At 37.5% G+C, this 21,377-nt stretch overlaps 1 protein-coding gene across 1 annotated transcript in view; it reads right to left on the bottom strand.

Moving 5' to 3' along the window:
* Nucleotides 1-21,377, bottom strand: part of KCNH4 (potassium voltage-gated channel subfamily H member 4) — a 58,444-nt gene that overhangs the window by 17,217 nt on the left and 19,850 nt on the right. Inside the window, exons 5-11 of the mRNA XM_032237602.1 lie at nt 17,625-17,868; nt 15,328-15,485; nt 11,733-11,934; nt 6,985-7,179; nt 6,399-6,598; nt 4,334-4,583; nt 1,501-1,715 (exon numbers count right to left, since the gene is read on the bottom strand). Coding sequence (XP_032093493.1) covers nt 1,501-1,715; nt 4,334-4,583; nt 6,399-6,598; nt 6,985-7,179; nt 11,733-11,934; nt 15,328-15,485; nt 17,625-17,868 — 1,464 coding nt within the window. The remainder of the gene's footprint in view (nt 1-1,500; nt 1,716-4,333; nt 4,584-6,398; nt 6,599-6,984; nt 7,180-11,732; nt 11,935-15,327; nt 15,486-17,624; nt 17,869-21,377) is intronic.

Below are 21,377 nucleotides of genomic sequence, written 5' to 3'. Positions count from 1 at the left end.
ACTTTTCTACTTTGATGTTAGTAGGATTTCATTATTTCCAATAGAAGCTACCTAGAATCTGTAGAGTAGGTGTCTTATAAGAGAAGGAAAGAAGGAAGGAAGGAAAACATAGATAAGCTAGTTTCCCAAATCAAAATATGCTCATTGACTAAAACAGTTAAAAACTCTATGCCTAGTCATTTTGATGCAGAATAAAGCTATTAAATATTGCTATTTAAGATAACAATAGATTGTCATCAGGACAACAGGCAGCACACCATTTGGAATATCAATATACTGAGAGCAACTGTAAGAAAATTCTATTTACCTGATGTATAGCTTCAAACTATCTGAATATATATTTCCAAATATTCCCAAGTAGTCCATATTTAAAACCCTCTGATTTATTCAGGGTTTTCTGATCATCTGTGTAAGACTTATTCCCATTGATTAGATAAGTGTAAAGTAAATTCTAAAGTAAATTCTACTCTCAGCAAAAGTCTTTTTAGACCATGGGGTACAGAGCTTAGGCAATTCCTAGAAATAAATTCTAAATTCTCTTGCTGCATGAGAAATTTGAGATTTAGATGTTCAGATACAGACCTTGTTTGGATATGTGCAAATGTTTTTGTAGGTAAAACCCTAAATCTTGCATTAAAAGTTAAATTGTCAGATTGATTTGGAAACTCTTATACGAGGAGATTCAGTACTTAAGGACTTCAGGGCTCATTCCTAGATTATCAAGTCTCTCTCTTCCCTCTCTGCTATGATTTAACATAATGTAAAACTATAATTGCAGCTTTAATTAGATGAAATTTGTATAACTGTATGGCTACTTTCAGATATAACAGCAACATCAAATGTAACTATGCCAGCCCTGTGGCATTCTTGCCTCTCAAACAGGAAAAGAAAAGTATACTTAACATTGTTTTTGGAATCCTTGGTTGTAGGTTAACTTCAGTATGCATTTTCTTCCACGTAATGAAGTAATATATTAATATAGGGATGTTCCTAGTCTCTCTGCATCTGATATCTATATCTGTAAATTGTGCATGAGGAAACAGAGTGGGCTATACATCCTTTGCTCTCGATAACATAGCTAGGAGGGAATGAACTTATATACTGTATGTAATTTCTTTCCAACGTTTTGTTGGATTGTGAGAATAGCAACCAAGAATATTAACCAGAGAATTGTGGGTGTGCTGAAGTCCACATATCACAAAGGTTTGGAGGCTGAGAAACGATGGTCTGCATAACTATGGTAACCACACTGGAGTTGATATGGAATAAAATCAAATTCCCCTTTCCTGTTCTACTTCCTGTAAAGACAAAATATAAAAGAAGCAGAGAACTTCCTTTCCCTTATACATAGAAAAGCCCTGTCAGAGTGGAAGCACTAGAAGACTAGTGTCTTGGACAAAGAAAATTTCTGCGAAAGTCAAATGTTCTTCACTTGGAATGACTCACTCTGCCAGAACGAAGAGCTAGAGGCAAAGGGAAATGTCATCCTTATCCACCTACCTCAATCTCACTACCCTCACGTAGGTTGAAAGTGAGGTCCTGCTGGATGTCTGCCATGAATTTGGCAGAATATTCAGGGTACAACTCCAGAACCTCAAAAAGTCCACGTAGGCTGATGTATTGGAGGTCACAGTAGGTCAGTGCCTTAACATCTGCATTGGTCTTGATGACTTGGTCTTTACTGGGCAGGTCAGCACCAATAAGATCTCCTTTACCTACAAAAAGTCAAGGTTTGGGATATGTATGAATGGGTCAGGAGGCAGAGAGGCTATTGCAGCCTCTGCCTTTGTATACTCAAACAATACTTCAAAGTCATAGAATGACTGGCTCACAAGTTATGCAAAGCCATCAAATAATTTGCTTGGTTTTCATTTAGAGTTTTGGGCTATCCTCTATATAATAGGTAAATCATGGTTGATGACTTAATGGAATGTGTGAGTTTGGGCCACTGTTACTAAATCATTCCATAGTTGTAAATAACAGTTTATCTCTAAGTACAAATTCAGACACTGTCTGGACCTTTGGACAAGAATTTTGCCTGCTGAAGATGGATTGTTTTGCTATTCTTTCTTTTTGATTTTTATAATAATTGTAACAGTTCTAAATTGCCTGCTCTCTTAGTTCCTACCACTCTTTTCCATAGCTATGCTAAAACAGATGTACATCTGTGGGAAATATTTATTACAATTTCATTTTTACAAAAAAGAGGAAATAAAAACAAGAAACAAGTTTTACTCAGATTACCTTAATTTTTTGTTCCATGTAGTAGATCCCCAAAGCACTGAAAACTTGGGTGGGAGAATTTGACCTTCTTTTATTGTACAGAAGATTTCCCTAAACATGGCTTCTTCCCCCACCTGGCGATACTGGCTAGCAACTCTGGACATTACTCTCAACATATCTGGAGACTACTGTTGTAAAATAGTTGCAGAGCCACGCTGAATCACACAGGAGAAAACAAACTCCTAGAACGCCATAACATCCTGATAGGGCATAACATAACATTCTGAGATGTGCCTACCATTGACGTCCAGGATTTGACCATATATAGACTGAGCAGTAGATTAGAAATTGTACTTTTGCAGGCTGTATTTACTCACTTGCTATTGCTCCTCCTGCCTTTGTCCTAGCTCAATAAAAGGGGCTCTCAGACCCCCAATCTGGGTTGTTGCTCCATCCCGAGAAAGGTTGTCTCCTGTCTTTTCTCAACATTGGCCTCATGGGCGAACCACCAGACTACTGACACTCTGAATCAGTTTTGAAATTGACCTTTTGCTAGATGGTGAATAAGTTCACACATCATGCCAGCTAGAGCTTCTTTAATCAAGGTGTATTGAATGAGCACCAATGGGATGGATTCACACATTCATTTCTGAAACTACTGCCCAACAAGCCACTCAGATTTGCTCTTTTAAACGACTTTTTTAAAGCTAGACAGATTTCTCAAGCCTTGTTCTGTGAGTTCCTGTACTTGTTAGAGATGTCTAAAATGTATACCCGGCACCCACTTGTTGTTTTGTCAAAGAGCTTATCTGTAGTTTAACCATTTGCTGAACTTCACTTCACAGCAAACCAGGTCAGCATTCAATTACACTTTCTATAAGTCTTTCCAACGGTCATATTAATATGCTTTCTCCTTTCCTTGATTTGGGAGGAAAGTATATTGATATAAATTGTTCTGCCAACACAGCCAACATAGATTACCATAACCATTAACAATAAACAAGATTAGATTAACAATAAACCAAGTAATTTTGCTACTTGGACACAATTTTATGCTGGATATCTCCAAAGCAGTCTCAACTGTGCTCTCCGGTTGTCAGCAGCTAATGGGAAAAACAGCGACCTGTTGTATCCCTGAACATTGGGAATTCAAGCCTTACTTCTTTTCTATTTATCTGCCCTTCATTTTTGTTTTCTACAAAAATATCTGCATTCTTCTGACAGGATTATTAGTCTCATCTTTTGATAGAGAGATCTGATTCCCCCCTCTCTTTATATGGGAATATCATACTCCCATAAGTTCTATATTTTTGTCTGAGAAATGAGAGTCTCCTGTAATGATATCAAACAACATCTCCCAGCCCCAAACCTGCCTGAGTGCCCAGAAGAGCAAATTTGGAGTTCAGAGGAAAGGAGCCCAAAATAGCTCTCAGTGCTATTTTGCTTCTGGATCATCTTTTCCCTCTTGGAATCAATTTCCCCCATTAACCATTTTTTTTGTTAAAAACTCTTCATGCTCTCTTCCCTCTCCATTATCCTATGTTTTTGGAAGTCTGTCACACTTTCCCTTCCTTATGATCTCTGCAGTGCATGCATGGACACCCAGGAATAACTTTATCAGATGTAGCAATAGAAGATTTGCTGGCTGATCTCCAAATAATTCAATATTTCAGTATAAAGAAAAAAGATCAGGTGTCTGGTCTATCTCACTATCAAAGCCAAAAGATTCAACAATTGGATGTGGAGGTGTTTCTGCAGTAGTTTTGTAGGATCAAATGAACATCGGACCTAACAGCATTACCTGCAACTCCCCCCCCCCCAAGGTATTATAGATAATTCACATGGGAGGATTTTGTACTGAAAGAAGTAAGAAAACATTGCTTCTACATTGGAATAATGGAATGGACTTAGTGGATTTACAATGAGGAGGCAATGTCATGAGAAAAATGCCCCTGGAAAAAAGTTTTGTAAAGTGTCTTTTTGCTAAAAAGAAATAAGAACAAGCTCCAAATCAGGACCGTTGTTTAGTCCCCATTGTTCCCCGACCCAAGATCTATCACTCCCTGCCCAAATAGATGCTGTATTGCTTACTCTTCTTCCTAGGTCTTACCCAAAATGGCCAGCACAATGTTGTCCTTAAGGACTTCAAAGGATCCTGAGCATACAAAATAATTTGCTTGCAGGGCATCTCCCTGACGTAATAAATACTCTCCGGGTGCACAGAATGAGGTCTTGATATGCAGGGATAAAGCCCGCAGGCAGCCACGGCTGGCACTTTCAAACAACGGCAATTGCAGGATGTCCTTGTTCAAATGCATAGCAATATCAGCCCGTAGTTCATCTGGGAAATCATGCAGGAGCTACAGAGAAAAGGCGAGAAGGATGCTTTTGTATGGAGTTCCGTGTCAATTACATTTACTGCTAGACCAGTGTTTCTCAACTTTGGTAACTTTAAGATGTGTAAACTTCAATTCCCAAAATTCCCTAGTGAGAGGACTGGGGAATTCTGGAAGTTAGAGTCCACACATCTTAAAGTTGCCAAGAATGAGAAACACTGCTATTCTGTAATCTCCCATATTGCAAAGCTTTAATTTCCATTACTTCCAGCCTGTTTAAACTATCAGTTGCTCTCTCATTGGCTAACTCATCCATTTATCAATTAGATGATTGATAGATTGTCATTTTTGTGGTGGCAGCTGGAATTAGATGCAGGTGATTCCATCAATCTTTTCAGAATATCAGCTAGATCAGGCTCTTTCTTTCATTGAATCATATCTAACTGATGTTGTTTTAAATCACTTTTCCCTTCCTATGTGGCCATTGCTGAGAGTTGAACATACACGCATTGAGGTGGGAAAATATGATACACAAATCATTGCTACTCTTTAAGAATTTATTCTTCACCTTGATGGGTTCTATTTTTCATTTCCTTCCACCTCCCTCCTCCTTTTATTCTGAGAAGGAGCTTTAAAAATATTTGCCTTTAATCCATTTTTCATATGACAAATGGGATTTAAAGTGCTTTAAATAAATGAATAAGGAGCAGCTGATTTTATTCTCCCTTGTGAGGGGTTGATGAAAACTATGAAAGCTGAAGGATAAAGCATAAGAAATGTAAACCTATAGTCCAGAATCCAAGAAATTAGATGGGGAAAACTTGGATGGGATATACATGTTGGAGTCCAGTAATTCATTATGGAAAAAAATGGCAGGAAAACCCTGGGCAAATAGATTAAATTTCTGAAGCCAAGAAGAGAATAATGTCACCCATTCATCTCTTCACTTTGAAAATCTCTTCCTTTTGGAAAGCCAAAATATTCAAAGAGATGTGAAGCAGGAATGATTAGATTTTGATCAGAAGACACTTGGAAGGGTAAAGCAAAGAATTTGGAAAGTTTTGACTCCTCAAAAAATAACTGAAGTGGGGTGCAATATGGGAACAATTATTCTGGAAAAAACCTTTTAATTCTTCTTTTTGCTGTTTTCCTGGTCTAAAATCCCTCTCCCAAAAGTTGCTTTCATTCCAAGTAAAAAACGCAACGTTTCTTCCTCCATTACAATTGCTCTGAGCGAGTGTTTCTCAACCTTACCAGTTTGAAGATGTGTAAACTTCAACTTCTAGAATTCTAGGAGTTGAAATCCACACACTTTCAAACTGAAAGTAAGCTTTTTGTCTTCTACTTTCATTTTCTCTCCAAAAATTTTTAAATTATGCTTACCTCAGACATTTTTAAAAAGCCAAGGTTCAGGTAGTAACATTTTCAAAAAGAAAATGTTTCCATGATCCAGACAGGGTGCCTTTCACAGTTACTATAATGGAAACTGATAGTACAGTCTGGACACATTAAAGGAGGCTAAAGATTGATGTGCTGATGAGGGAAGAAGTTATTTTGTGCAAGCTATATTAAAATAAACCAATGATGGGCAAGATGAGTAGTGCCTTTCTCTGAATTTGTATCATTTCAACAGCAATCCTTTATTTCCTAAAGATTTCACAGTTACGGACTCTTTCAACCCATCAAATCCTATTATACTGACTTGATATTTGAGATTTTGAAACCTGCTCCTTGCAAATAAACAGGTCACAAATTCAGGTTTCCGCTGTCCTCTTTAGCCATTAGACAATGTTCCCTCCCAATCTCCCTCTAGAAAAATCAGTGAATGAGTTGCCCCACCTCATTTGCATCAATGCCATTATTGACAGACCATGTGGTCTGAAAGTATTCCAGCATACGCTGCTTGAGCTGCTGGGGCAGGCGGTGGACACGGATGAAGTCCTTGAGATCCTTCATGCGGGTATGATAGAGAGAGCGTCGTGAATACATGCGTTGTATGATGGCTGTCACATTGCCAAAGACCACGGCGTGCATCAGAGCTGAAGCAAGGAGGAGAAAGGAGGATATTTGGATATGGTGAATGACCCTTCTAATAGGAGCCCTGTTTCCAATAGTTACAAGCCCCTGCTTCAAGGAAATCAGCATGCAAAGATGGCATGGAAGGGAATAGCCTTTCCCTAGAGTTATAAAACATTTTGAATCATAGAGGCTTAATTTAATCATTGAAATGCAACTTAGTAGACCTTCCATTTCTTTTTTTCCTCTTTTTTTTCTCACAACTGCCCCTGCATAGTTGGAAATGTTTTGAGAATTTGGGGAGCCCAAACATCTAAGTTGGGAAAGATGGTTTTAGATGTCAGTGCCAAATTTTCTCCTATTAGGGCAGAAGAGAAGAGAACTATGTCTACACCCAGGATGTACTTACCACCAATGAGCATGGTGCAGATGGAAAAGATTTTCTCAGCATCTGTGTTGGCGCAGACATTGCCAAAGCCTACGCTGGTCAGGCTGCTGAGCGTGAAGTACAGGGAGGCAATATAAGCACTGTGTATGGATGGTCCACCCACAGAGATGTTGACATAGGGGGACTCAATTCGTTTGCCCAATTCATGGAGCCAGCCTGTGGGGCACAATGAGGGGTTAATTCTCTGGGTAGACAATAGTTCAGAGATTGCATGGCTAGGGTCATTTTTAAAATTGAAATGTAATTTGACTATCTTAACATAATATTTTAATTTTTTTGTTTACATCATCAAAGAAAGATTTTGATGATTTTGATGAACTGGTTTAAACATTGTTTTAAGTTCTGGTTTAAGTTTTACCATGTTTTGTAGAGTTACCCATAATAACTGGCTTTACATATTCCAAGTCATTGAGCATGGCTTGTTAGAAAAATTACAATTGCTTGCATTCATACATGGCAAGCTAAACAAACCATACTGATAAAGTCAACATGTGAACACAGCAGGGGTGGGTTCCTGCCAGTTCTAACCTCTTCTATAGAAGAGGTTCCACAAATCTACCATGCCATTTAGAACCGGTTCCAGCTCCTGTCTGCACCACACTTGCCCCGCCCGCTGCTCACTTATTGGCTGGCTCATCAATCGCCCCTCCCGCCTCTAAGAGACCTATTTAAACCTTAAAGTCTTAAAGCTGTCAAGTTTGAACATCCCTGGGGTTTTTTTTCTAAAGGGTTAGGGGTGCAAGGGTCTTGTAACTTGACAGCTTTAAGACTTGCGTGCTTCAAATGCCAGAGTTTCTGAGCCAACATTTTGGTTGCTAAGCAAGAGCATTGTTAAGTGAGTTTCACCACATTTTACAAGTTGGCCATGCCCACCCAGTCACATGACTGGCAAGCCACTACCACTCGGTCATATGGTTGGCAAACCACTCCCACCCGGTCACATGGCCAGCAAGCCACTCCCACAAAGCAGGCCACACCTACAGAAGAGGTTCTAAAAAAATTGAAACCCACCACTGGAACACAGCCAAATGTTTTACAAGGCTATGCTAAATATAATAAGGCACCTTAGGGTAGAACTTGAGATTCATAGGAAGAAACCTCAGAGGTCTGCTCTAAACAATTTTCTTGTCAAAGCAGAAGAGCAAGTTAAATGCCATACTTCAACTGATCAAAATGGGGAGGACCTTTATCATAATAACAATTTTGGCATGTGGCAAATTTTGACACACTCCCTGCAAAGTCCCATTTTACTCAGAGTATAGTAGAGAGTATATCTTGATTCTCCAGATCACCCTTCAAAGACTGTATAGCAATAGCGATTAGACTTATATACCATTTCATAATACTTTACACATCTCTCTAAGCAGCTTACAGAGTCATCCTAATGCCCCCAACATTCTGGGTCTTACCAACCTCAGAAAGATGGAAGGCTGGTTCAACCTGGAGCTGGTAAGGATTGAACTCCTGGCATTGAGCTGAATTAGCTCACTGAATTAGCCTGCAATACCACATTCTAACTATTTTGCCATCACAGCTTTTTTTCCCCATCATCTTTTTTGCATTGATGAGCCTATTTGATTACGAGGCCAATGGTGAGACATACTGTAAATAAGATGAAAAGTCTTCATATGTTGTCCCTATATTCCTTACTCATCTGGTCTATTGCTAGTTATGAATGAGTTACAAACAAGCTACTGGTAGTCTCTGGGTTTAGGAAAGAATGGAAATTTCCTAGTCCTCCCTCCCTGCCTTAAGTGCCTTATGTTCTTTAAAATCTAGTTTTTTAAAGTGAGATTTTTCTATTTTCATTTATTTAATTAATAAATCTAGCTTTTATGTCTAATATAATGACTGTTCATTAGGATTCACTGATAGTTGGCCTAAGCCATTTTCTTTAACAACAGTATATTCCTTGAGATAATGAGCATGGGTTTTTTAGTGGGATATCTTGCTACTTAATTACTCAGTATTCTTTCAATACTCTGCTTAAGTTCAGAAGTCTTCTAACAAAGGCTTCTTTGAACTTAAGTTTGAATCTATGACTTTTGATCAAATAGATGTTTTCTGCCCTAATGATCTCTTAAACCAAGGTTTTGCTTATTTAAGTATTCTGCTCAAGTAATCTTGCAATTCCATATATATTGCCTTCTAGAAGAATAATTGGGAAATAATATTGGGTTAGATGAGCAGCTTTATCATTGATTAACAAACTTTAAATTATAGGTTGATGATTACTATCCGATCTGAAACTGAGATTAAATAATTTTACCAAGGCAAGTAAATTGATTGATGTTAAAAAATAATCTATCATATTTGCTCCCCATTCACAAATAAACACGAAGCCAACTGAATTATCATGTGCTATTGTACCATTTAAAATTATTCAATTCACACTAGTACAAAGACTGGCTAAACAAGAACCTCATAGTTTATATTCAACTTTAGATTACCCGCCATATAAACCACCTGTTCAAGGTTTGCCAGAAAAATAAGGAAACTTGGCCACCAATGCTTCATTTTAGGACCCATTCAGTCATTTAATCATCCAGAATCACAACATGCATATGGGGGAATTTTAAAAGCAAATTGTATAATATTGTTCCAATTCTGCCCAAATATAATTAATCTGGAAATATTGAATTCCAATATTTCTAATACCTCCAATCCCAAAACTATACAATTTGCTTTTGGTGGAAAATAAATATTTATAATTATTACATCAAAAATTATTACATCAAACTTTAATTGGGTTATAATAGCTTATTGTTAATTGTGTTCTAGTAAGGCTGTAGATAATTTTATTTTAGACATTTTATTTAACCATGCTCTAACTTGGCAATATCATTATAAGACAATACTTCTGAAAGTAAAATCTGTTATGAGAGCCTTGCTTCAATATTTTTTACTTAAAATGAAGATTTATTCATGCAACAATACTTGCTTTTAATGCCAATATTGCGCCTCAAACTTTACATGGAACTCCAGTTTGGATCATATTTGCTAATAACAGTATAACACAACTGCAGGTGAATTTTTAAAAATATCTTTTGAGCGTCCTATACTAGGTTTCAAGTGCTGTTTTCTTGGAAACTGGGCAATGCATTTTGATAACAAAGACTTGGTTAGTACTATTAGTTTGGTTACAAATATGTCTTTCTTAAATAAGGAATAATTCTCCAAATGAATTATTTGTAAATATGTGATTTAAACAGGTGGCTCAAAATATTAGTTAGATTGGCATTGATCCTGATAATTTATTCTTCTCTGGTATGCCATCATGGTCAATGAACTGATTATGAGAACAAAGGCTATGGGATCATTCAGTATAGGAATTAATAGGTAAAGCCAGTGCATGGTGTTCACCTGCAATCATTGGAAATAATTATAGATATATATTTTCAACTCCCTAAATATTTGAATAGCTTCTATTTTATAGTAAACACAGAACATTCTTTTCAAAACTAGTTTAAAACAAGTGTTGCCGTCAAATATGCTATATAGTAGATTTTTAAAAATTCCCATCTCTCAAAGATTGTATCCCTGTAATGATGCTGGTCCTGAAATGGTGGAACATTATTTTATTGTATTGTGAATTTTGTAAGAGTCTCCAGCAGGAAGTTATCTGGTTTGTTTAAAATCGGTATATGTAAATTTTTCATTTGCAGATTAAAATATATTTATTTATTATATCTTTATTGCACCTTTATTACTTTTTAAGTATCTTGGTGGTGAACTTGCATAATACTCCTTCTTTTTTCCATTTTCCCCACAACAACAACCCTGTGAAGTAAGTGACTGGCTCAAAGTCATCCAGTCAGTTTTCATGCTAAAGTTGGACCTGGAACTCACAGGCCCCTGATTTTTAGCATTTTATCCATAATACCTAAATGGGTGTAGATTACAGCCTAAGATTACAGGGCAATTACAGATTTTTTTTTTTGCTATAAAAACATGATTTTAGTAATAAATTAATGGCCTGAGGTTTTAAGTGTATAATATATTATTAATTAAATATTTTACTTATTATTCAATGCCAAGTTTAGATTATGTTTCCAATTTGCTTTGGGGGCTTTTGACCATAAATAAATGAATAATAATAAAAGTTGCACCACTGTTCATGGGATTCTATGTGCGAGCATGAAGTGTTTTTGATGTTACTGGCATTAATGTTCTTATGCTCCAAAGTTGCTTTTCCCTAGATTAAACCAAATTGTGTTGCTACTGTTTGGCATAAGCTTGGCAAAGGTGGTGACCTAAAAATTTGAGGTGATACCACAAAGAAGAGGGGGTCAAATTCTACAAAGCACAGAGAACAGGATAAGAAACAATGTTTGGAAACGAACCAAAGAGAAAAGCAACACGGAATTAAGAAGAAACTTCCTAACAGTGAGGACAATTAACCAGTGAGGACAATTGCCTTCAGAAATCGTGGGCGCTCCATCACTGAAGGTTTTTAAGAAGAAACTAGACAGCCACTTTTCTGAAATAGTGTAGGTTCTCCTGCTTGAGCAGGGGGCTGAACTAGAAGACCTCCAAGGTCCCTTCCAGCTCTCTTCTATTCTAAATGTTGCATTTCTTTCCAAATCTTTCAAAAGTTTAGATTCTATCTTGCTGGAATACAGAATGTCCTGATTGTGAATTCTGTGAAGAGATTCTGTTTGGTGCAATGCACCAGGATTTATATGACAACAATCATATCCTAAGCTCACCAATGTCCCAGGTCTCAGGGTCGTTGCTCTCCTGCCGGCCGATGACATACCAAATGCAAGCCATCCAATGAGCCAGCAGGGCAAACATGGACATGAGCAAGGTCAGGACCATGGCACTGTACTGGGAATAGCGGTCCAGTTTCTGGAGCAAGCGGAGCAGGCGCAGGAGACGGACAGTCTTTAACAGGTGTACCAGGTATGTCTGGGAAAGATAGGAAGAGGAAAAACAGATTGACATAAAGCAGCAGGCCACTGGAACATTCAGCCAAACTCCATCTGGTCATAAAACTTAAGTGGTGATCACATTCATGCATAATATTAAACATTAATGTAGTGATTTTGGGTTGATGTATAAACTCAGCTACTATATATTTAATTTATGTTGCTTGTCTAAGAAATCATGGACTTGTGGGATCCAAACACTACTTTTTACAGTTTCCAACCCAATTACATTTTACAATGTGCCCAAGCTCTTCTCAGGAATGGGTAGGTGGGAAAAAATGACTTTATTTCTGGACCATGGCTCTCACAGCAATTCTTAGTGATGTAGCACAAATGGTACCACTGCATTAAAGCCAGGTCACTGTCATCAGAAAGAGAAAGTAAAACTGGCAAGTTCTGATTGGAAAGTAAGATACTGGACATTATTGATCCTCTTTTGCGCTCTTGTGTCGTAAGGTTGGCCAGTAACCTCATTAGCCAAGAGGCTGTATTGAAGGCTTCAAGTGCTTGGTCTTGATGGCATGCATATTTCAACCTGCCCACCAAAGGGTTGTACCAGAGAGACATAAAAGGCAAGAAAGAAAGGTGCATCCAAAGTGAAAGAGCTAGGTGAGATGTGGGATTTGCCAGAAGAAAAGAGTCTAAATGGAATTCATCTAGAATCAGAACAGTATCTAAAGCTGCTCTAATGTTCAGCTAGAGACTGAACTAGTCAACTAGTCAGTTCAATGCTGAATTTCAAAATGTTCAACTTTTCTGATTTTTTTTCAAGGCTTTGAGGAATATATAAAACTTAGGCTGCAATCATGGTGTAGCTGTGTTATTAAAGAAGACAAAGTTTTGCATTACTTTGCTGACTGGTACTTGAGAAATATAAAAAACACTCTAAGAAATTCTTGGATATGTGCCTAAAACTCACTATATTTTCCTGATAGAAACAAGTGAATGTAGATGACTATATATAATATACAGACAGTGATTTGTTCTCCTAAGTACTAATCATTATGTAACCCAGACAGTGCACTTGTGAATAAGATGGAAATGTGAACAATTCAGAGGACTTCAATTATGCAGAAGAATGTTGAACTAAAAGCTGACTAGTTTAATGTGCACGCAACAATAATTGTCCCTTAACAAAATAAAATGGGTCGGCAGGAAGAATGAAGTTTTTTGGAAAAGTGTGTGTGGGTGTGTCCCATTCATTACCACTTGAATCTCATTTCAAGAATCATGTTTACATCTTGTGTTCACTTATGTACTTGTTCTTCTAAATAAAGTACACAGTTCAAAGTATGTCTGCTTCCTGTTCAGATAATGTGCTGAATTAGTATGAAAAGCCTCAGCTCCAATATCTTCTGGAAGCAAAATTACATAAGGTGGATAGGGCTTTAGAAAGAGCAGATACTAGTATTAGAAAAGAGAGGGCTGCCTAGTTAAAATTTAAAATGGAAGCCTGTTGCAAGAGTTATAATTACTGTTTCCAGTAGGATAGCTTCATGTGACAGATTTTATTTTACTTTCTTTCACAATAATCTGTCCCAAAGGCCACTGGACTCAAACATCAAATGGGAGGATAAGGAGGAGCCCAAATCTATACCAAGCCTAAAATATAATTACAAAAAAGCAAGGTTAAAACTAGGGGTGGGTTGCTGCTGGTTTTACTATTGGTTCACAATTTACAGTGAACTGTGCATGCGCAGTCATTAAAAACCAAAATGGCGGCAGCCCAACATTGGCAAGGGAACTGGTTCGGGGACGTGGCAGGCCTGAGTTGCTGCCAGTTCTGCAGCAACTGGCCTGAATTCCACTACTGGGTCAGCCAAACTGGGAGCAACCCACCTCCGGTTAAAACCCAAAATAGTCAGCTGTGACTGAAGGAACAGTGAAATAAAACTTCCTGTCAGCCATTATTCCATCAGGTAGGTCTTACCTTATGGAATGAGAGAAGACTATAATCTCTCATCTCTGCAGAGGTGAGGGATTTTCAGCAGGCCATTTCTGCATCATGCCTAGCTAAGAGAATTCAATTCTGGCAAGATGTTGACAGGTTAGGTCATTTTTCTCCAATCCTTGAGACAGTGGTAAGGCTTTAAATTGGTCTTAATGGCAATAGATTTTTCAGCTGCTTCTAATAGCAAAATAAGCTGATGTATAAAGTTCGTGCCTCCCTCAGAACCTTGCTTCCACATACGCTAGCCACGCTCCTTAAATCTGAGTCTTTAAAATATATATTTATCTGTCACATAAACTAATGATGAACTGATTTTTCAACTTCATTTTGACATGGACAAATTATCATACTAAAAGGGTTGTTGTGGTAAAACCGGTCAACATAGAGATAAATAAATAAATAAAATATTGTTTTATTTAAAACAATAAAATTGTTTTAAAGGGGATATGAAACTTGTCGTATCTAGTGAGGAGAGAATATGCCCAATGAGTATGAAATGCAGTGGGCTGAATGATGGAGGGGGAGAATGAACGAAATGGAGCACACTAAAATAAAAACATGGCAAGCAAACTGAAGGAACACCTGAGTGGGAGCAGCTGTTTGGCTGAAGATTATCCCTGTCGTAAGAGCTAATAACATGATCTGCTCTTCAAGAGCATTGCAATTAATGTCTGTAAGTACACTGTGTTTACTACTGTTGAAACCTTTAACATGTTCAATGGATTTTTTTACTCATGGTTTACTAGATATTAGACACACTAATTCAAACATTAAAAGAATGGATGGTAAAGGTGATGGAGTTGGCGAAGATGCCAAAATTGACTATTTAAATTAAAGAGAGGAATCCACCTAATTTTGTTCCTAGTGAAAAACCACCTCTGGACTTTGTGTTTGAAATTGGAAAAAAAATGAAACTTTAATTTTAGGTTATGATGACTAGATTGACTTTGTTATAGAAATGGGTTGAAATAGTTAGAAATGTAAAACAAAAGGCTAAGGCTGTAACATTTTTTTTGTATTTTACTCCACTGAAAAAAGTTGGACATTCTTTCTTTTTCTTTGCCCCTCTCTTCTTTCTTCTTTATCTTTCCTGATTTTATTATTTACATTTTATCTCATAACAAACTTTAATAAAAATATAAAACATTAAAAAAGTCTTCCTAGATATTGATCCACCCTCCTTTATGTATTAAGGAAAGCAGAGAAGATATTGGCATTTACCATTATCTTGGCACCTTATCATGTGTAGGCCACTTCACAGAAATAACATCTTTGACCTTGTACTATTATAAAGCATCTGCGAGTGGCTTAAAAGCCGGTGCCTCTGAATGGGCTTCTCTTTCTGGAAATTCCCCATTTGGCTGTGGCATTTCTTATGGAGTGCTTTTTCTCATTGCCAGGAGAAGATAAAGCATCACTCACCACTGGAACATTGAAGGCATAGAGGAGGTCAAACGGCAAGGCTGCAATTAAGTCCACGAAGAACCATGTTGCCACATAGTGGAGGCAAATTGAACGTGTATTATAAACCACCTGGCCTGATTCACTAACATACGTGGTCCGAAAGTTCAAAACAATATCTGTCAAAAAAGAAAAGGGGGCACTTACACATTTGCCAATACCAATTCTCCATGACATCATGTTTTACAGGAACATTTGATATGCAGGATAGGAGTACACGGGGCTGAGTAGGATTCCATACCACAAAGGGCTTTGTGGGTAGCTCTTTATACCAGTTGCATTTTTGCCCAGGAACAAATGGATGTTCTACCATATTGCCCAGCTTGGTGTAGGAAACTCATAAACTGTAGAAATTGGAGTTTATGCTTCAGTTTGTAGGAATCACAGCTATATATCTTTGGAATATTAGAATTCAATTCAATAGGGAATACTGAAAACATGGAGAAATTTGATAGTCTGAAGATTCTCTATCAGAAAAACCTCACTAAGTCCAATACCTACTATATATTCTATGGAGAAATCCTGGCTGTTTGGGATAATACTTGAAAGCATTATTCAATGGTCAAACATAATATATTCCTTGGTGCTCTTTGAGCTAGCTTGTTTTCTTGCAGACATTTCATTATCCTTAACTAGGTAAATCACCAGTGCTAGTAAGGACTGCTGTCTGGTGTCAGTTTATATTCTTGTGACATGTCTGTGTGGATTGGGGCAAGTATTGAGATATTGCTTACTTAATTGATGGTCTGACGTTGACCTTGGAGTTAATCTATGCTGATCTGAATGCTGATTACTGGTGGAGAGGAGCTTTTTCTTTTTTTTCAGTTGGCTGATTGTCTCTTTTGCATAGTCTGCAGATGTTGTTAATATCTACGTGTCTATTAATGGCTGATTTGTCAGAGTGCCAGGTTTCTCAAAATTCCCTGGCATTTTTGGATTTGGCCTAGGATTGTCACATTTTCCCAATTGAAACTATGGTTAAGTCTGTTTATATGTTGTGAAATTAAAGAATGTCTTGTGATTGCCAGTTGGTGTTCATGGATGCATTCTGTCAGTCTTCTGTCTGTTTGTCCTACATAGTGGTTGTTGCTATTCTTATATTTTAGATGCCTCCTGTTTTTTTTTTCCTGGGGTTGCTGGGTCTTTTGGATTGCTTAAGATGTTTTGTAGGGCTTTAGATGGCTAGAGAAAAAGACTCCAAACAATATCTCAATATCTGCTCCCACCCACACAGATAGACAAGACACCAGAAAATAAACTGACATAAGACAACATGCCTTACTAGCACTGATGATGTTACCTAGTTAAGGATAATGAAACATCTGGGAGAAAACAAGAAAGCTCAGAGAGCACCAAGGATCCCTCATTTCAACCCTGAGCTACAAATATTCACCTTAATTGATAATATATTCCATTACAATGCAGGTTTAGGGCCAGTGCAAGGCTGTAATAAGTGAATAGCTAGACACTTAACATGTGTTAATAACAGTATTGTTCTGATCAGAGAACAGTGCATAATTTAATGATCTAACTATTGTTATTAAAAAGGTAATAATTATTCAATTACCAATTTGGTTTTTTCTATTATATTCTACACTGAAGGTGCAGGGTGATCAAAAAGTATGGCTTTGGTTCAAAATGAAGTTTGACTGTAACAGTTGGAAAGCACCTTGAAGGTCATTTAGTTCAACCCCCTGCTCATGTAGGAGACCTATACTAGGAATTCTACTGCCAACCTTTCTGATCGACAAGCTCAGTGTCTTAGCCATCTTGTGTCTGGAAAAAAAAACTTATACAGAGGATGAAAAATCTGGGACCTTTTTTTATTCTTCGGTTTTGATAGGTAACATAATTAGAGGCAACTTAATTGTCTTAAATGCTTAGGGCATCCATTCAAACATTTACATTCTCTTTCCAAAATAGATTCCGGCTCTATCTGCTTTTGAAAAGTAGCCTTTGATATACCTCAAAAAGCTTGTTGTGGTCCACTACTGAGAGCTGATAGTTCCTTATTGTAGAACAATGTTTCTATAACTCAGCAATATTAAGCAAAATTAAGTCTTCAATGTCCAGAATTCCCATAGCCAGCAGGTTTTGAGAATTCTGGCAGTTGACCCCTACATTTCAATGTGGTTGAGGTTAAATAATGTTCAAGAACCACATGATTTGATCTCTGCTCTAGGAACATTGTCTGCCCAGGTGTGTCCTTTTCATACCATTGTAAATATACATTTGACTTTCCTCCAACCCAGCCTTACCAACAATGAAAAGCATCTCGACTACAATGTCACTGACGATGGTGCTGCGGGCAGCTGTCAAGCTGTCTTCAGCGTCAGTGAAGCAGACATTGTAGGGAACAGTTACTGCCACATAGAAAGTAGCCAGGAGGATGAGCCAATCCCACAGGGCTTTAAAGATGCTGTAGTGAAGAAGGATGAAGCGCGACTTCTGTACATAGGCCACTTTGTACTCTGGCACTGAGGGCTTGTTTTCAAAGACATCCTGAAGAGGAGAAGAGAGGAAATGCAATTTCAGATACCAACATCATCATAGTTTCTCAGCTCCTGAGAAGCCTCCTGGCGGTCTTACAATAAGCACTAGGCTGAAATCAGCATTTTTTTTCCCTAACCCTGCTGAAAAATAGCCCCAGGAATGGCATTGTGTAATACTGTCATTCTCTGGAGTGGCTGGGGCCAACTCTGCTTGATAAGGTTTTATGTGAGAGGCAAAATAGGAGAGAGAAGAGGAGGAATAGAAGGACAGGATAAAAAATAGAAGGACTCCCTACACACATTGTAGAATGGAGATGTCTAGTCTTCAGCCTCAGTCTTCAGCATCAGCATTCCTTAACATAATTTTTAGAAAGCTTGGAACAACAGCCAGAGTCCCTGCAGAAGCATACCAAACTATAATTTCTATTGTATGAAAAAGTCAAAGTGATATGGTGCATAGAATACAATCCTATTTTCTTTTGTGAATTTTATGTAATATAATTTAAATGAAATGCCATTTTTTGGAGTATAAGATGCTCTGAAATATAAGAAGCACCTAGCTTTTGGGGAGGAAAACAAGAGGGAAAAATCTGCCTCTGCCTTTGCCTCCCAGCAATTTGCCTCCTTGCAGCAAACAGCAAACAGCCCATTACAATTTCCGTTTCAGCACAACCTGATTAACACAAGCAGCTGATTGTGGGTTGGATTGGCCTCCCAACAATCAGCTGTTTCAGGCTGCAGGGATTGCCATAGTCTATTACAGCCTCCACGTGCCCCATTTTAGCCACTGCATCCCATTTTCAGCCTCTGCAACCCCTGTTTTCTGCCTCCATGCCATTTTCTGCCCATTCTGGGCATCGAGGGGTGGAATGGGCGGAAAATGGGGCCTGCAGAGGCAAATTGCTGGGAGGCAGAGGCCAAGGGTGGGTAGGGCTGCATTCAGTGTATAAGATGCACCCAAATTTTCACCCTCTTTTAGGGGGGAAAAGTGTCACACTCTGAAAAATATGGTAATTTTAGTTTTTGTCTTAGATATATCTATTTCTTTGTCTTGTTACCATCTCTTTTATTATTAACATGGTATTCAAAGAGAAAAAAATGGCATTTACTATGAAAACTATCAGACCACGTTTGAAGGATTCCTTCCAAAATCTCAGAACTCTCTTCCTTTTATTGTGACCTGAGTATTTGTAACTCAATAGGCTTACAATTACATATGGACATTCATGAGTCATATTATTAATTTATACATAGTAAATTCCTTCCATGTAAAAGCTGCTAAAGTGAAAAACAATAAAATTCAAAAACTAAGTATGCACACAACTCAGAAGATAAAATGAAACTTGAAATTATTAAAATGTTCCCTGTGTCACCAGAACAAAATTGAAAACATTTTGAGCATGTCAGGAAAGCCCTTGACATTAGTTCCTTGTTTCCTCATTTTTCATTCTAATTGGGTTAGCAGTCCGTGTTGATTGCTAATGACCAGGTACCTTGTTGAAAGACTGACAAAAGTCACTACTAGGGAAAAAAATAGATAAAAATCCCAGGCAGCTCTAACTGAAATGACACTTCATTCTTGTTCTGAATTCATAGATCTAACATATAGGACAAGGAACTATTTATTTCATATTTTTTCTATTAGCAAGTAGTTAGTACCTCCCATCACAGCCATGGAAGTGGAAAAATTGAGTCCAAACAAGCACTGAGATGTTTTTCAAAAATTACTACATTTGATGAACATAGGTCACTACAATATATGCATTCTGAATAAGCTCCAAAATTCTGCTGATGTAGATTTTTCATAAGATTTTAAAATGAGAATTCATTTAATCTGTTAAGGACATCCTGAAGCTAAATGTCAGCTGGGCACAAGAGCATGAACAGAGAGAACACACAACCTCAGCAAAACAAGTTACACTAACATCTTACTGGCAATCTTTGTACAGCTCTGAGCACTGCCAACATCTATGTTTGAAGCACAGCAGTTCTCACACCTGCACACAACTTTGCATCTACATGCTTTTTTTTTACAGGCAAATATACTCACAGTATGCATATGTGCAAATACATGCAAATACACTTCCAACTTCCCCATAGCAATTAGGAAAAAAAAACTCTCTTACTTTCCAGGCAAACAGGCAATAGCATGAAACAATTAGAGCAGTTTTCTCTTCTATGGTCCACTGATCAGAGCATTCCAACTGTGCTGGATGTGGTGTCTATGATGTGCAGCCTCAGAGACAGCACATGCTTTCTGGCTTAGATGAATTAGTGAGTAAGACAAGGAACATCAACATTGGACAAGTGCAAAACAAGAGTGGTAGTGGCTGAATTCTACTGCAACCTAGGTGGTTCATAAACTAACAGAATCTAGATGAGCCACCTGAGGTCTTCATCCAGTAGGAGCATGATATAGATGCTCCTAGAAGAACTGGTAGACATATATCTAAGCAAATCACATGAAGTCTCCTCCCCCTCCTATGCATCTCTCAGATGACATTGTTGTTCAAATAAGCCAACAACTGGCTATGACTTTAACCCAAGTCCATGTGTGTTTGCCTGTGCTTCAGTGGTGGATGAAAAAGACCAGCTCTCAGAAATAAGTCATGAAAGCCCAGCAATGGGAATTTTATCTTAAGAAAGTCAGGTTGTTCCACCAAATCAACATTTAAGTATGAGTGATGGAGTGTCACCCTATTGCCTGCCTTGAAGAAAACTATATACATCATGTAAATATTATTTTTGCCAGTGGTTTACATATCAACAACTGAAAGAACGATTTAAATCAGATAAAGAATTGTGGGTTTGATTTTGCTAAAAATGAATTGGAAATCTTACTGTGTGGTAGTGATGAGCAGATTTATTAAATGTTATTGAAATTGAATTTGGAAAGGGAACATGAAAAACATTGCATGATTCAGTGGAATTTTGGATATAATGTGATGCTTGAACAGTGGGAAAATATGAGGATGAAAGGTTTAAAATGTACCCTAAACTATAATTAAAAAGAAATTTTTTATAAGATAATGTATTGCTGGTATTTAACACCAGATAAGTTATCCAGAAAAACATTTCAAATGAATGTTGGAAGTGTAAAAGTAAAGAAGGAACTTTTTACCATTTAAGGTGGACATGTGAAAAAGCAAAGAAATTTTGGAGTAAGTTTTTTATACAGAAAATTCTTAAACCAAAAATAAAAATGAAACCAGAAACCTTTCTTTTGGGTTTAATGGAAAAAGTCAGAGAAAAAATTTGGAACTTTGATCTTTGATATATGTTGACAGTAGCAAGACTATTATACGCACAAAAATGGAAGGACACTTCGATTCCCACTATGGACGAATGGCTACAGAAGCTGATGGAGTTGGCAGAAATGGCTAAATTGACCATTGGGTTAAAAGAAAGAATATAGGTACCTTTGTTTCCACATGGAGACCGCTTCTGAACTTTGTGCTTGAAGTGGAAAAAAATGAAACTTTGATTTTGGATTTTACTGATTAGAGTGATATGTTTTTT

The sequence above is a fragment of the Thamnophis elegans genome, chromosome Z, assembly GCF_009769535.1.
Source record: "Thamnophis elegans isolate rThaEle1 chromosome Z, rThaEle1.pri, whole genome shotgun sequence".
Classification (NCBI taxonomy): domain Eukaryota; kingdom Metazoa; phylum Chordata; class Lepidosauria; order Squamata; family Colubridae; genus Thamnophis; species Thamnophis elegans.
The sequence above is the reverse complement of the archived record's forward strand: the minus strand, read 5'-3'. Positions and strand labels throughout refer to the sequence as shown.